The following is a 17794-nucleotide window of genomic DNA, read 5'->3' as shown; positions in this document are numbered from 1 at the left end:
CTACAGGTGTATGTATGTCAAAACTCATCAACTTAGGCACTTAAACTATGTCTGACACCAACTCTTTTCGGGTTCCTAAACCCAATGTGAATGTGGGGCATAGGTTTTTGCCTGCATGAACTCATAACAACAATACCTACTGGTTTCTGAGAATTCAGCTCAGTTCTGAGACTATCTACCAGGACACAGCATCAGACTCTTATAGGTTAAGAGCTCAATCCCTCAAGACTGTCCTCTATTCCCCACTTTAAATGCCAATCATAAGTCCCAGGGTTTTTATTACCTGAACTTGTGACTCATGGGCTACAGAATGGAGGTTCCAACCACATCCTTTTTACATTCTTTTAATATGCAAGAGTGGCTCATAAAACTCAGGAAATAATTACTATGTTAACCAATTAATTAAAAAATATGATAAAGGATTTGAATCAATAACCCGATAAAGAGATATACAGGGGAAGGAATGGGAAAAGGGCACAGAGCTTTCATCACCTCTCTAGGTGTGTTACTTTCCTTGTGTTGACCAAGCTCTCTGAACCAGTCCTTTTTGATTTTTATGAAGGTTTCACTGAATATTCATGATTGACTAAGTCACTGCCATTTAGCTGATTCAACCTCCAGGCTCCCACCACTCCCCAGTGTTGGGTGGGTATGACTAAAAGTTCCAAATGACCAAATACATATGTCTTATAAAAATTATATAGCATGCAATTTTTTACATTAATTATACCTCTATAAAGTTATAATAAAAAAAGACTGCATGGCAAATACATGGAAATTCTTGCTTCTTTTTTTAAAAAATTTTTGTTTTTGAAAGAGAGAGAGGGAGTTACAGACTATGTGTAGAAGAGGGGCAGAGAGAGAGGGAGACAGAATCTGTAGCTCCAGGCTCTGAGCTGTCAGTAAAGACAGAGCTCAATGTGGGGCTTAAACCCATGAATTGTGAGATCATGACCTGAGCCCAAGTTGGACACTTAACTGACTGAGCCACTCAGGTGCCCCTGGAAATTTTTGCTTTTTAAAAAATTTTTTCAGTAATTTATTATATGTGTAGTTTATGAAAATAAGAGATTATGAAACTACAATCAAATATTCCATATTCAAAGTAATGACTTTGGCCCTGTTTTTTGTTTTTTGTTTTAGGTAAAATAAGGAGCTTTTCATATAAAAAATAAAACAGGCTGAAGCAAAGTGATAAAGAAATACTCAAGAATGAGGAGTACTGGGAATGGTAAATTCATGAGTAAATATAAACAATTTTGTTTTCTTATTTTTAAGTTTCTTTAAAAGACAGGTGGTTTTTTTTTTTAAATCAATTGGTCTAATTTCCCAAATCCCAAACATCTCCAACTTTAGGATGTGTGTCCCTGTCAGGCTATACAGTTTCTCTTAGTATTTTTTTAATCAGCTATTAAACACATTTTCCCAGTGTGCTTTAAAAAAATGTTTATTTATTTTGAGAGAGACAGCATGAGCACAGAAAGGGCAGAGAGAGAGGGAGAGAGAGAATCCCAAGTGAGCTCTGTGCAGAGCCTGACAAAGGGCTTGATCTCATGAACCATGAGATCAGGACCGAAGCCAAAACCAAGTCAGATGCTTAACTGACTGAGTGACCCAGGCACCCCTTCCCAGTGCCAGTTTTATCTTCTAGGTTTCTTCTAAAAGCTCTATTAATCCATTAGGGAAGTTAGGTGCAAATTTATGAAACCTGACTAAATATCCTAATAATACAGCAGATAGTCACAAGTTACAAGGTAACAACAGTAAGCTATCTTCTGATGCATCTTTTTTTATCCTTTTTACTTTTTGACCTCCTTCACCCATTTTCCCCACCCATCCTGCCTCTGGCAACCACCAATCTGTTTTCTTTATCTATCAGTTTGTTGTTGTTATTGTTTTTAGATTCCACATATAAACCACAGTATTTGTCCTTCTCTGACTTAATTAATACACTTAGCATAATGCTCTTGATGTCCATCCATGTTGTTTCAAATTACAAGATTTCATTATTTTTAACAGCTAAATAATATTCCATTGTATATATACAATTTCTTTATCCATTCATCCATCTATAGGTTGTTTTCATATCTTATCGCATGGTTTGTGGGATTAAGTCCTACATCAGGCTCCACGCTGTGCATGAAACCTATTTGGGATTCTCTGTTTCCCTCTCGCTCTGCCCCTCTCTCACACAGGTGTGGTCTCTCTCTCTCTCTCAAATAAATAAATAAACTTTAAAAAAAAATACCAAGAAGATCAAAAGTTCTTTTTATACTTTGGATTAAAACAAAATGTTTAAGTTAAAATATCGAAGCTACATTTCCTTTTTTTTTTTAATGGATTTCCCTGTTTTAACTAGCTTTTTAAATTAACTGGCCAATTAAAAGTCTAAAATGTGTCTAAAAACGGTGCTTCTATTATCTGTGTCTATCTACCTAAATATACCACAACATGCCTAATTAAAAGAAGGTAACAAATTATTGTATATGATTCATTAATTCTCTGTGAAATTTGCTGTTTAATAATCTAGTCAGTAATTTAAAAGTTTACAGAAAGATGAAACTGGTTGCAATAGAGCACAACAAAAATACTTTGCTTCTATTTTCATGTGTATAGATGAGGTAATGAAGAGCTGTTGATTATTTACAGAGGTGCCCTTTTTGTCAACTTTTCTCCCATCTTCAAAGATGTATTTTTAAAACACTATTGGTTAATATGACTGTGAAACAAGAGGAGTATCACAGGGCAGGAAGCAGGGCATTTGACTCAGGTTACGATCTCATGGTTTGTTTGAGCCCCACATCGGGCTCCATGCTGACAGTGCAGAGCCTACTTCAGATTCTCTCTCTCTGCCCCTTCCCTACTCGTGCTTTCTGTGTCTCTCAAAATAAACAAACTTAACAAAAATCACAACAGTAGTATGACATTTATTTAGCTTTGAGAGCCAAGGCTGTTTTTCCAAAAAAACCAAAACAAATAGGGTTTCATATTTTTATAATTACCTAGGACTTCAAAGAAACATTAAATTATTTAAGTTAAAAATCTAAGTGCTTTTTAAAATTCCTTACCGGTATCTATGAACAAATATACCCTTAAAAATAGAGTTCATCATATTTTCAATTTCATCCTGGTTTTCCTGTAGCTGAAATGAAAAACAAAAAATTAAATCCTGATCATAATATTTAAAATGAATAGTTCCAGTTATTTTTAATTCCCAGTTATTATCATTCTGGGTAATTATCAATCTTTTTTCTTACTTATTGTGCATCACATGTTTGAAATTACCAGTGCTGTTGCATTACTTAAAAAGCTTTACTACACTGATTTAGAACCTCTTTGTGTCTCTCTACACATACATACACAACAAAAAGTGGTGTGGCTAAATGTGGCTAGATTCCAATCTCCAAAATACTACCTGCTTTGAAAAGAAGCCTCAATTTCTGTCTTTCTTTCTTATTTAAAGAAGCTTCAATTTCTATTCCTCTTCCAACAAAGTCATGCCCCTGGCTTGTTTTGCCTCTCTTGGAAACAAGCCATCCTCTTGATTATGATATTTGCCACTGTAAAAGAAACTTCTTATTCGACCTAAAGTATCCAAATACTACTCTGCATCTGTTTAGCCCGTAACTGAGACTAGGCCAAGTTCCCAACATAGAAGGCATAATAGAAGAATGGAGGGATCCTCGCCATTAGTGGTGGAACGCAGCAACAAAATAAAATAGTCTAGTAATGATATAAAATTCAGGCAATACTATTAATCATAGTAAAGGTTTGAGCTTATTTACTGTTCAACAGGAACAAAAGCACTTATACAAAATTACATTCCAAGTGATATTTCTTATTATAATCTGTTATGTAGTAAGTGAAATATTTGCTTTTATTATATACAAGAATGTGAGAATAAAATTCCTTCACACTTACTCTTTTACTGTATGCTTCATTTCAGGTTTACTTTGCTGCATTTATTACATAAAAAATTAATTTGTAAGAGGCATACAGTTTGGTTAATAGTACTTACTGATGCACAGTTCCAAAATTTACTTTCACAATACTTCAAATATTGTATGTGCTATGATTTTAACTGTGTTCCTCAGAAATTCATATACTGAAGTCCTAATGCCCCAGTACTTTAAACCTTTATTTGAAAACAGGACTGTGGCAGATATAATTAGTTAAGATGGGGTCATTGTAGGGGTGCCTGGGTGGCTTAGTCGGTTGAACGTCCGACTTCAGCTCAGGTCATGATTTCACAGTTCATGGGTTCAGGCCCCACCTCAGGCTCTGTGCTGACATCTTGCTCAGAGCCTAGAGGCTGCTTTGGATTCTGTGTCTCCTTCTCTCTCTGCCCCTCCCCCATTCGTGCTTTGTGTCTCACATCTCTCAGTAATAAATAAACGTAAAAACAAAACAGATGGGGGTCATTCTAGAGTAAGGTGGACCCCGAATCCATTATGACTGGTGTCTTTATAGAAAGCAGAAATTTAGAGACACACACACACACACACACACACACGAGTCATTGAGAAATTGGAGTTACCTTCAACTTCAAGCCACATAGTCTGTTGGTATCTGTTATAGCAGCCCCAGCGGGCATGCTGATACAGCATGGGGAATAATTTAAAATTAGTTTGTTGTTTCCTGTTGCCTGTTGTAACCCATTATTCATTGGTAACTTACTTGTAGCAAGTGGTATTATTCTGTTTTCAAGTTAAAATACTGTATATTTAAAATCTGATTTACTACTGGGTAAATAAAAATGTTACCTACTAAAAATCCAGTTTAAAACACTTTCAAGATATATATATATGAAAATTTCAGTGTAAAACTGGGACTAACTGTATTCACAGAAATGCCTTATTTCTCAGCTAAGAAGCAGTCTTTGCTGGCCCCCAGCTCTGACCTTAGTGTTTATCATGCTTTCTGAATTCACAGCCTGATAATTTTTCGGAGTTACCTAACCCCTAGACTACCTTCTTTCAAATGTAGGATTGTTTTAGATTCTCTTCAGACATCAGACAGCACTCAGATAATCAGTGGCTGAACATTCCAGTTTAATTTGAAAAGTTTGAGGTCACATAATCTATCCAATAAATTTTAAAATACATACACACTTGCTCTCTCCCTGTCCCTCTGTTTCTCTCAAACACACAGACACATGCAGCCCTATCCAAAAAAAAAAAAAAAAAGCCAAAAATCACATCTTTTTACAGATAATATGAAACTTACCTCTTTCCGTTTCTGAAGAAGTAACTCCAACCTTTCATTGGCTCTCTTCCCAATCATTTTATTTCTCTCAGCTTCATATTGTCTTTGTGTATTATCCTGATGAATACTGAGGTTTAAGGCAACATTCACCAACGCAGTCATGAGCTTCATGGCTATGAAATAAAAAAAAGATTACGGTTTTCTCCTATTAATCAGACTGTCATCTGTAAGATTACAAATATATAATGGAAATGGGGATGGAGGACGGAAACTAGTCAGTTTCTATGTTTTACAGCTCTGGCATAAGAAATAAAAAAAAGAAAACTTAATTTCATAGAAATAAAGTCATGATCTTAGGCTGCAACATAATTTTCTGTGTCTCACTGTCTCTATAGCTTAGTTCACAACATTTCCTCCTTTAAAAAAGCCCCATCCTAATTATCAACAGGAAGGATATAACACCCCCTCTTCCCTACCCTCAAATACGCATATTAGGTTTTTCTTCTGTCCATGACTTCTATATATACAATTGCTTCATTAATTAATTGCTTCTTTACTTAGACACTTCAAAGATGCCTTAGATATTTACAATCAATTTATGACCTTTTACCCACAAAGAGGCTTTGTTCTCTCAGTGAATAGCATAACCTCCAAACACTAAAATAAAAATCCTACCTAACTCTTTGATGAAAAATGTATCCCATAAACTGCTGATTGACCTATTTTACTCAACAGTGTTAAGGTACTTTTAAATGTTCACTTGAATTTGTAAATCTATAAATATTTTCAAACTTTTGTTTCAAGTCATCTGAAAAACAGGTATAACATAAACCTTAACCATTCCTCTATTCTTATTTATTTTCATTACTGAAATGGTGATAGTACAGAAAAATATAAGCAAAGGAATAAGAGTTCATACTGGTAAATTAACTTCCTTTTCTTCCTTCTAGGTTATTCATCTACAAGTATGAAATTTTAAGACTTAAGTTTAAAAAACTATAGTTTAAAATATGAACCCATCAGTGTTTTGGAATACTGATCCACTTATATGCACACATATCCATAACTGTATATGAGCATGCATTTCTCTTAAAACTTACTATTTCCCTTTAATTAAACACATCTATTATCTACACACACACACACACACACACACACACACACACACACAAACACACACACACACCTGAAACTCTTTCTGCATTTTGGCAACTCCATGTTAATTATGATTGCTGCCTTTAAGCTAAAATATAAGACAAGATGTAAACAAATATATTTAAGTTAGTGACTAATTAGAAATACATTTAATGAAAATATTTATTTCCTAAGATATAGTGTCTCAAAACAGTAAGTTGAGAAATATTCTTGTGTTTCAAAGAATACCAGCTAGTGATTTTACAATATTTTACGTACTGTCAGGGTATCTGATGACACTGTGAAAGTTAAAAAGTACTTTTTATTTTAAATGTACTTATGAGAGAGAGCGAGAGACAGAACAAAGTACGGAAGGGGCATAGAGAGAGGGAGAAACAGAATCCAAGCAGGTTGCAGGTTCCGAGCTTCAGCACAGAGCCTGATATAGGGCTGCAAATCATGACCTGAGCTGAAGTTGGATGCTAAACCGACTAAGCCACCAGGCATGCCTAAAAGTACTTTTTAAATTTGTCCGTATAAAAAAGGAGAATACCTCCAAGACAAGAGGGATCTGGGGCATTCACACTGCCCAAGTTATGAATAACAGTGTAATAGACTTTGTCCTGAGCATACAAAATCATACCAATAGACCTTTATTTTTATTTAATAAGTTTATTGTCAAATTGGTTTTCATATAACACTCAGTGCTTCTCCACACAAGTGCCGCCCCTGCAGGACCATCACCCTCCTCCCCCTCCCTCTTCAATCCTCGAGTCGTTATCAGTATTCAAAAGTCTCTCATGATTTGTGTCCCTCTCTCTCCCCAACTCTCTTTCCCCCTTCCCCTCCCTATGGTCCTCTGTTAGGTTACTCCTATTAGACCTATGAGTGGAATCATATGGTATCTGTCCTCTGCCGGACTTATTTCACTTAGCATGACACCCTCGAGGTCCATCCACTTTGCTACAAATGGCCAGATTTCATTCTTTCTCATGGCCATGTAGTACTCCATTGTGCATATATACCACATCTTCTTGATCCATTCATCAGGTGATGGACATTTAAACTCTTTCCATGATTTGGCTATTGTAGAAAGTGCTGCTATGAACATTGGGGTACATGTGGTCCCATGCATTAGCACTTCTGTATACTTTGGGTAAATCCCTAACAGTGCTATTGCTGGGTCACAGGGGAGTTCTACGGATAGTTTTTTGAGAAACCACCATACTGTTTTCCAGAGCAGCTGCACCAGTTTACTACATTCCCACCAACAGTGTAAGAGGGTGCCTGCACCGTTTCTCTACATCCTCACCAGCATCTATAGTCTCTTGATTTGTTCATTGTAGCCACTCTGACCAGGGTGAGGTGGTAACTCAGTGTGGTTTTGATTTGTATTTCCCTGATGATGAGTAAGGCTGAGCATTGTTTCATGTGCCTGTTGCTCATCCAGATGTCCTCTTTGGAGAAATGTCTGATCAGATCTTCTGCCCATTTCTTCACTGCGTTATTTGTTTTTTGGGTATGGAGTTTAGTGAGTTGCTTGTAAGATTCTGAATACTAGCCCTTCACCTAATATGCCAGTTGCCACTATCTTTTCCAATTCTGTCAGTTGCCTATTAGTCTTTTTGATTGTTTCCTTTGCAGTGCAGAAGCTTTTTATCTTCATGAGGTCCCAATAGTTCATTTTTGTTCTTGATTCCGTTGCTGTTGGGGATGGGTCGAGGAGGAAATTGCTTCGATTGAGGTCAAGGAGGCTGCTTCCTGCTTTCTCCTCTAGGGTTTTTACGGTTTCCTGTCTCACATTCAGGTCCTTTATCCATTTTGAGTTTATTTTTGTGAATGGTGTAAGAAAGGGGTCTAATGTCATTCTTCTATGTGTTACTGGCCAGCTCTCCCAACACCATTTGTTGAAGAGACTGTCTTTTTTCCAATGGATTCTCTTTCCTGTTTTGTCAAAGATTAGTTGGCCATACACTTGTGGGTCCAGTTCTGGGCTCTCTATTCTATTCCACTGTTCCATGTGTCTCTTTTTCTGCCAATACCATACTGTCTTGATGAGGACAGCTTTGTAGTAGAGGCTAAAATCTGGGATTCTGATGCCTCCTATTTTGGTTTTCTTCTTCAATATTACTTTGGCTATTCAGGGCCTTTTTTGGTTCCATACGAATTTTAAGATAGTTTGTTCTAGCTTTAAGAAGAATGTTGGTGCAACTTTGATGGGGATTGCATTGAATGTGTGAATTGCTTTGGGTAATAATGACATTTTCACAATGTTTATTCTTCCAATCCATGAGCATGGAATGTTTTTCCATTTCTTTGTGTCTTCTTCAATTTCCTTCATAAATCTTCTATAGATAGTTTTCAGCATACAGGTCTTTTACATCTTTGCTTAGATTTATTCCTAGGTATTTTATCTTTTTTAGTGCAATTGTGAATGGGATCAGTTTCATGATTTCTCTTTCCGTTGCTTCATTTTTGGTGTATAAGAATGCAACCGATATCGGTACGTTGATTTTGTACCCTGCAACATTACTGAATTCATGGATCAGTTCTAGAAGGCTTCTGGTGGAGTCTGCTGGGTTTTCCATGTAGATTATCATGTCATCTGCGAAGTCAAAGTTTGACTTCTTCTTTGCCGATTCTGATGCCTTTTATTACCTTTTGTTGTCCTGTTGCTGATGCTAGGACTTCCAGCACTATGTTAAACAACAGTGTGAGAGTGGACATCCCTGTCGTGTCCCTGATTTTAGGTGGAAAGCTCTCAGTTTTACCCCACCGAGGATAACATTAGCTGTGGGCTTTTCATAAATGGCTTTTATGATGTTTAAGTTAGTTTCTTCTATTCCGACTTTCCCGAGGGTTTTTATTAAGAAGAATGTTGTATTTTGTCAAATGCTTTTTCTGCATCTATTGACAGAATCATATAGTTTTTATCCTTTCTTTTGTTAATGTGATGTATCACACAGATGGATTTGCAAATACTGAACCAGCCTTGTAACCCAGGAATAAATCCCACTTGATCATAATGGAGAATTCTTTTTATATGACGTTGAATTTGATTTGCTAGTATCTTGTTGAGTATTTCTGCATCTGTACTCATTAAGGATATTGGCCTGTAGTTCTCTTTTGTTGGGTCTCTGTCTGGCTCAGGAATCAAAGTGATATGTGCTTCGTAGAATGAGTCTGGAAGTCTTTCTTCCATTTCCATTTTTTGAAATAACTTGAGAAGAATCAGTGTTAACTCTGCTTTAAATGTCTGGTAGAACTCCCCTGGGAATGCATCTGGCCCTGGGCTTCTATTCGTTGGGAGATTTTTGATAACTGATTCAATTTCTTCACTGGTTATGGGGTCTGTTCATATTTTCTGTCTCTTCCGTTTGAATTTTGGTAGTGCATGTTCATTTAGGAATTTGTCTATTTCTTCTAGATTGCCAGTTTGTTGGCATATAATTTTTCATAGGAATCTCTGATGGTTGCTTGTATTTCTGAGGGATCTAATATAATAGGTCCATTTTCCTTCATGATTTTGTCTATTTTTTCCATTTCTTTTTTTGTGTGTGGACAAAAGAGTATATATGTTTTATATACCTTCTTTAAATACAATTGCCGTTGCTTTTAATTTTTCTTTTTTCCCCCCCTCCCCCTCTCCCTCCAAACCTCGGTTCATTTTCAGTATTCAATAGTCTCTCAGGTTTTGCATCCCTCTCTCCCCCCAACTCTCTTTCCCTCTTCCCCTCCCATGGTCCTCCATTAGGTTTCTCCTGTTCTCCTGTTAGACCTATGAGTGCAAAAATATGGTGTCTGTCCTCCGCGTGACTTATTTTGCTTAGCATGACATCGAGGTCCATCCACTTTGCTACAAATGGCCATATTCCATTCTTTCCATGATTTTGTCTATCTGAGTGTTCTCTCTCTTCTTTCTGAGGACCTAGAGGCTTATCAATTTTATTTTTTCAAAAAACCAACTCTTGGTTTCACTGATATGTTCAACTGTTATTTTGGATTTTATATTGTTTATATCTGCCTTAATCTTTATTATTTGTCTTCTTTTGCAGGGATTGGGGTGCTCTTGTTGCTCCCTTTCTAGTTTCCTTAGGTACTCAGTTAGTTTTTGAGTTTATGCTTTTTCTAGTTTGTTGAAATAGGCCTGGGTTGCAATGACCTTTCCTTTTTGGACTGGCCTTGCTGCGTCCCAGAGAGTTTGGATTGTTGTATTTTCGTTTTCATTTGTTTCCATATATTTTTTAATTTCCTCTCTAATTGCCTGGTTTGTCCAGTCATTCATCAGTAGGGTAGTTTTTACCCTCCACACTTTTGGAGGTTTTCAGTCATTTTCCTGTGGTTGATTTCAAGTTTCATAGCATTGTGATCTGAAAGTGTGCATGGTATGATCTCAGTTCTTTTATATTTATGGAGGGCTGCTTTATGACCCAGTATGTGATCAATCTTGGAGAATGTGCCATGTGCACTCGAGAAGAAAGTGAATTCCATAGCGTCAGGATGCAGAGTTCTAAATATATCTATTAATTCCATCTGTTCCAATGTGTCATTCAGGTCCATTGTTTATTTAGTGATTTTTTTGGTCTGGTTGAACTATCCATTGTTGTAAGTGGGGTAGTAAAGTCCCCTGCAATTAGCACATTCTTATTAATAAGACTGCTTCTGTTTGTGATTAGTTGTTTTATATATTTGGGAGCTCCCCAATTCGGTGCATAGATGTTTATAATTGTTAGCTCTTCCTGAGGTAGAGACCCTGTAATTATTAAATAATGTTCTTCTTCAACTTTTGTTACTGCCTTTACTTTAAAGTCCAGTTTGTCCAATATAAGTATGGCTACTCCAGCTTTCTTTGGCGTCCAGTCACATGGTAGATATTTCTCCATCCCCTTACTTTCCATCTGGAGGTGTCTTCAGATCTAAGGTGAGTTTCTTGTAGACAGCAAATAGATGGGTTTTGGTTTTTGATCCATTCTGCTACCCTGTGTAATCTGACTGGAGCATTCAGTCCATTTACTTTCATTGTTATTAATGAAAAATGTGGATTCAGATTCATTGTGTTGCCTATATAGAATGCATGTTTGTAGTGATGTCTCTGGTACCTTATATTCCGTGCTACATTTACCTCATAGAGTCCCTCTTAGGATTTCTTGTAGGGCTTGTTTGGTGGTGATGAATTCTCTCAACTTTTATTTGGGTAAACTTTTATCTCTCCTATTTTGAATGACAGGCTCGCTGGATAAAGAATTCTTGGTTGCATACTTCTTCTGTTCATCACATTGAAGATTTCCTGCCATTCCTTCCTGGCCTGCCAAGTTTCAGTAGACAGGTCTGTAACCACTCTGATAGGTTTCTCTTTGTACCTTTTATCCCTAGCTGCTTTAAGAAATGTCTTTATATTTTGACAGTTTCACTATGATATGTCATGCTGAAGGTTGGTTTACATTACGTCTTAGGGGAGTTCGGTATGTTTCTTGAACTTCAAGGTCTTTCTCTTTCCCTAGATTAGGGAAATTTTTGTATATAATTTGGTCCAACACCCCTTCACAACCTTTTTCTCTTTCTTCCTCTTCGGGAACTCCTATGATATGGATATTGTTCCATTTGATTGCATCACTCAGGTCTCTGATTCTCCTTTTGTACTCCTGTATCAATTTCTCTCACTTCTTCTCAGCTTCTTCCTTTGCTATAACTGTGTCTTCTAGTTCACCTATTCTCCTCTCTGCTTCTTCAATCCATGCATTGGCAGCCTCCATCTTACTATTCACCTCATTTATAGCCTTTTCTAACTTGTCACAGCTATTTTGAAGGTTCCTAGTATTTATATCAATATCTTCTTGACAGCTTCTATGCTTTTTTCAAGCCCAGCGATTAATTTTATGATAATCGTTCTAAATTCTTGTTCAGTTATGCTGCTTGTGTCTGTTTTGAGCAGTTCTGTGGCTCTGGTTTCTTTCTGGAATTTCTTTAGAGGAGAGTTCTTTTGTTTCATCATTTTGGCTAGCTTTCTGTCTCATCAGTTTTAAAAGCTCTTTCTGCACTGTGCACCTGTTAGTACTACTCTATTAAAGGAGGCTCTTTGACTGTCCAGGGCTTGTCATTTCAGGAGATGTTCTTTTAATAGTGTCTCTCAATTTCTCTTATTGTGCTTATAATTAATATATTTCCTTACTCAGTGATATTTGAGACTTTCCACTATGTGTGCTTTGGCCTGTTTTTTGAGGTAGCCTTGAAAAGGAAAACAGACAAACACAAAGGGAATAAAAGTACACAAACGCACTGACAGATCTAGTAAACAAGCAAACCAAATGGAAAAAGGAAAAAAAAAGGGAGCAGTAAAGAAAAGAGGACAGGAAAGGAGAAAGAAAAAGAAACTGGGGACACAGAAACAGCCAGAGATAAAGGACAGTCTGAGATCCTAAAACTTGCGGAGAATAAAGGTAGGGATGAGATAAGCAAAAAAATATCTGGATGGTAAGGGTTGACCTAATCACAGCAGTGTTAAATGTTCGTCTTTCCCAGACTCCAGGGGAAAAGGGAGAGAAGGATAAAACAGGAAAATAGAAATGAAAAAACAAGGGAAAAAATCATAGAATCTTAAAAATTAAAAATAATTAGGATAGAAAAAATTGAAAAGAAAAAGAAAAAATACAAAAAAATAGTATGAAGAGAAGAATCCAGCTCTCCAGCACAGATGGGCGTGGTTCAATATAAGTATGTTGGGTCTCTGGGCCTGGTCTCTGAGGCCCCACCTTAGTGGATGTGGGAGAAGAATGGCGGCACCTCAAGTCCCTTTCAGACCCTGCGTTGCCAGCCACCCTTTTGAGTCCAACCTCCCCCTGCCACGGGTGGGTCAAATTCTTTTGGTTTTCTAAGGTACGCTAAGCCTTCAAATCCTAGTCCACCCACATTACAAGTTTCCACCACCCTTAAAATAACCTCTGGCAGCCAGGCGGCTTTCTGGTCGGGATTGCACAGGGGGACTGGAGAGCTAGCCTTTCCCTGGCTCCACCAGAGTTCTGGGGGCTACCGGGCCCACCGGACTGCAAGCCCACTGAGGGGGTTGGATTTCTCTCTGTGCATCCAGCACCTGCGAATGGGAAATTTGTCTCTGCGAAGCCTCAGGCTAAGGTCTCCCTTCAGTCTCTCTTCTTCCCCTTGGCTCTGAACCTCCCTGGAGGCCGGTTCGCACCGGCATCTTGCGCTGCCATCTAGCCATCTAGCGCAGTATGGCCAGCTTGCAGGCAGCTCTCAAAATTCTGTGCCAACCTGCATGGCCGTCCTGTGTGCTCGCGAGCCTGCATGGTGTTGTGCAGCCTCTAGACCCACATTTTCTGAGGCCCAGGGATTAGTCTCTGGGCACTCTCTTTCCTAGCTCTGCTTTGAGCTGGTGCTCCCTCCCTCAGAGTATCAGTTCCAAGTTTTCACTCACTCACTCAGGCATCGGTGAGGCTGATATCAATAAGGGGTCTGTGTGCACACCTCCACTCCTGGAGATCAGAAAGTTGTGGCTTTTAATTCCTCTCAGTTTGATGTTTGCAGGCATGTGGAGGTAACAATGTTCCCTACTTCTCCGCCATCTTGCCTACCTCCTCCTCAATAGACCTTTAATTCAGTATATACCTCCAGATCCCCATAACAAAATAACTTATACATCAAAAAGTTGGAAAGGTTTAAAATTAACACCAACCCTGGCTGGAATTCACTAGTGGAAACTGAGACACAAATTTTCTTCAATTTAATGACTTTTGGTTTTAGATACGTATCTCCTTGTGAACCTAGGACCCACTAGCCAACTGTCCCTGTGTAATGATCCTCTTCCCATCCTAGATGTATAAACATAATGCAAATGATCAATGCATTTTCACAGAAAGGATATAACAGTAATTACTAAGATAAATTGCTTACTGATCTGTAAAACATAAATTTCAACTGAAATTTTTATTTCACATGCCAAGAATTAGCAAATAAAGGCTAGTGAAGAGAGACTGCTAATATAATGACAGAGACACAACATGGGGAATGTGATGTCTGGCTGAGTCCCATGAAAAAGACTCATTCCTACTTGGAGTGAGCACTAATTAAATTTCACTAGTATTACTAAAGGAATTATATTATAAATTAGTAATACTATAGGAATTCAGCCTGGTTCTGTGACACTGGCTTTGAAGTAGACTCTCCTTGTTTACTAAAGAGAAGAATACTTCATTTAGCTTTCAAATTTTAACTGCTGGCTATAGAATGGCAAACTTGTTTTAGTGCTGTGCTACTCACAGTATGGTCTGCAAATAGGTGCTGACCACAAATGATTTATTAACAGATGATTATCAGTACAATTTGAAAGTAAGCTGTCAGAAATTTTTTTTAACAATGTGACAGTGATCTGATATCTATTGACTCTAATAACAATATGACACTAAGAAACACATACTTCATTTGCTTGCATTTTACAAAAGTATTAGTTTGTGACAGACTGGTAATTTAAAATATAGCCGTATACCACAGCGTTCAATAAAAACTTATTTAGTGATTCCTCATTCACCTATCAACTCAGTATGTACTTAAGCACTATTCTGTCACATACTAGAAGTATAAAAGTGAATGAAATAGAGTTTCTATCCTCATGATTATTAAATTCTAGTTTAGTGAACATCATAAATACAGAATATACAAATGAAAAACATATGCCAGTTAATAAAAAATCTATACAGAAAAATACAGAATCTTTTCTTTAAAAGTATGGTGAAAAGGGTAGTCAGGCAGGAAGCCCTCTCTGCAGAGTTCACATCTGAGCATTAAGTGAGGGAATGAGCATATGACTATATGACAGAATACTATTTCAGGGAGAAGGAGTAAAAAAGTCCAAAAGTTATTAAGATAAACTGCTATTAGGCACTAATAAAAGAGCAAGGTATTTAATGTGGCTGAAACAGAGGCAGGTGGTAAGGTTAAGAAAGAAATCAAGAGGCCAGTTTACAAGAGTTCGACCAGAATCTAGTTGGAATTCTTAGGAATTCTTAAAAATTAAATCTAAAGGAGTTAATAATACCCATTGGAAAATAAGATATGGGTGGGAAATAGTTTGATTTACATTTAAAACTGCTGTGTGAACAGATTATAGAAGAGTAGAAGTGGAAGAAGTAAGACTAAATAGGACAACATTGAGAGTTGAAAATATTTTGCCAAAAGTCTGGAATAATGATTCTCAAGTTGTTGGCTTTCAGCAGCTCAGTGCAACAATGCTGGCTTGAAGTAAAGCATCATCAATAAGTAGAGAGATTCTGAAGATTTAGCTATATAGTATTATAAATTATAATGTAGGAAAATAAGATCAAAAGAAAAGGCAGGGGTAATTAGAAAGCTCTGTGCTTATTAGGTATCTAAGTAGATTTATATTTGAAGTCATCATCAAAGATACTGCAATTTAGAGTCATAAAATAAAACAACACATCCATCCAATGAATAACTATTCAGCCAATAGAAAAATAAGGCATGAGGGGGCACCTGGGTGGCACAGTTGACTGAGCACCCAACTTTGGCTCAGGACATGATCTCGAGGTTCATGGATTTGAGCCCCGTGTCCAGTTCTGTGCTGACAGCTTAGAGGATGGAGCCTGCTTTGGACTCAGTGACTCTCTCTCTCTCTGCCCCTCTCCTGCTCATGCTCTGTCTCTCTCTGTCTCTCAAAGATGAATAATGTTCTTTCAAAGATGAATAACGTTAAACAATTTTTAAGAAAAATGAGGCATGATTTATGTGCTGAAAAGAGAAGCCTACCAAGATATTTGTTGATGAAAAAAAAGGGCGAGAGGCCCGTCAGAATGTATACAAATGTATCATTTATGAAAAAAGGAATGTTATTTATTTTTATGTGCCAATCACTCTTCTAAGCTCTTTTACACATACTTAGTCATTTATACTTCACAATTCAATCAAGTAAGTATATTATAATTATTCATTTTGTACACAGGAGAAAACAGAGACCAAGATCAGCTAAGCGACTTGCCAGTTACATAGCAAGCAACTGGCAGAGACAGATTTGATTACAGGGAGTTATACTCCACTGTCCAAGTTCTTAAGAACTATATCATACTGTCTCTCAATGAATATGTATGTGTTATTATATTCATAATCTTTGGAAAAAAATTTATGAGACTGACAACTTTCGTTGCTTTCAAGGAAGAGAATTTGATGGCTTGGAGCCATGGGTGAAAAAAATGACATTTTACCATATATTTCTTTTATTTTGAATTTTAAATCATGTGACTATATTACTTTTTCCACTCATTATTTTTTGACAAAAATAATAAAATTATGGAATTGGTTTTCACTTTATTCACTAAGGAGTGAATAAAGACAAAAAAAAAAAGATCTGAAGACTGAGTTCTGAGATAATTCAGTTTAGCTTTCTAAGATCCACTACGACATTGTGTATTCCAGAGAACAAGTGAAGATGATGACTCAAGAAGGAAGTAGTAGCTATGTCTACTGAAGAGAAAGATGATACCTGGGAGTTTCCCAATGATTTGGACAATAAAGAGGTAACTGCTGAATAACAAGAGTAGAAACACTATAGTGGCAGAAACAGAAATCTGACTGGAGTGTTTAAAAAGAATTAAGACAAGACAGTGAACATAAATAATTGAGATTTGCTGTAAAGAAAAGGAGAGTATTGGGAATGTAGGAAGAAAGGTATTAGGAAACAAGGGAAGATGTAATGGTCACTCTTATATAACAACCTGGCTAGGATACAGTATCTTGTTATTTACTCAAATACTAATTCAGATGTTACTGCGAAGGTATTTCGTAGATATAGTTAATAGCCACATCAGCCAGTTTTAAGTAGAGGAGATACCCTCAATAAGGTGGTGGGTTTCATGTAGTCAGCTGAACACCTTAAGAAGAAAAAAACGAAGGTTTCCTGGAGAAGCAAATTCTGTCTCAGGGCTGTACAACTCCAACCTCTTTCTAGTTTGCTGTCCTATACAGATTTCAAATTTGCCAGCTCCCACCATTGTGTCAGCCAACTCATTGAAATAAAACTCCCCAGCACAAACCCCTTGCACGCACCAAGTCTACTGATCATACAGTATTGGAAAAGCTTCAGCTCTAAGGAAAATAGGAACTGTCTTCTTTCTCCCCCGCTTTCCCTCAGATGTAGCTTCTTTTAACAAGCTGACCAAAACACACCTAGAATCTAGCTTCCTTTCCTGGGAGTGGGAGGAGGAACCTCTTTTGAATATAGCCATTACTTGGAGGAGTACAACAGTCAATCCTAACAGTCAAACGCAAAACGTAACCTAGACAAAATGACAAGAAGGAGGAATTAACCCCAAAAGAAAGAAAAGAAGTAGTCACAGCAAAGGATTTAATCAATACAGATCCAAGTATCTATCTGAACCAGAATTTAAAACAGTTATCTTCAGGCTACTAGCTGGGCTTGAGAAAAACACAGCAA

General features: G+C 37.2%; 1 protein-coding gene across 4 annotated transcripts in view; it reads right to left on the bottom strand.

The window, feature by feature from the left end:
* The window catches only part of STAG1 (stromal antigen 1), a 422258-nt gene that overhangs the window by 147873 nt on the left and 256591 nt on the right, over positions 1–17794 (bottom strand). For all 4 annotated transcript variants that reach the window (XM_029940222.1, XM_029940221.1, XM_029940223.1 and 1 more), the window contains 2 exons: positions 5227–5378; positions 3069–3142 (listed from right to left, as the gene is read on the bottom strand). In XM_029940222.1, coding sequence (XP_029796082.1) covers positions 3069–3142; positions 5227–5378 — 226 coding nt within the window. The remainder of the gene's footprint in view (positions 1–3068; positions 3143–5226; positions 5379–17794) is intronic.

The sequence above is a fragment of the Suricata suricatta genome, chromosome 5, assembly GCF_006229205.1.
Source record: "Suricata suricatta isolate VVHF042 chromosome 5, meerkat_22Aug2017_6uvM2_HiC, whole genome shotgun sequence".
Taxonomy (NCBI): Eukaryota; Metazoa; Chordata; class Mammalia; order Carnivora; family Herpestidae; genus Suricata; species Suricata suricatta.
This window is presented reverse-complemented; position numbering and strand designations above follow the sequence as displayed.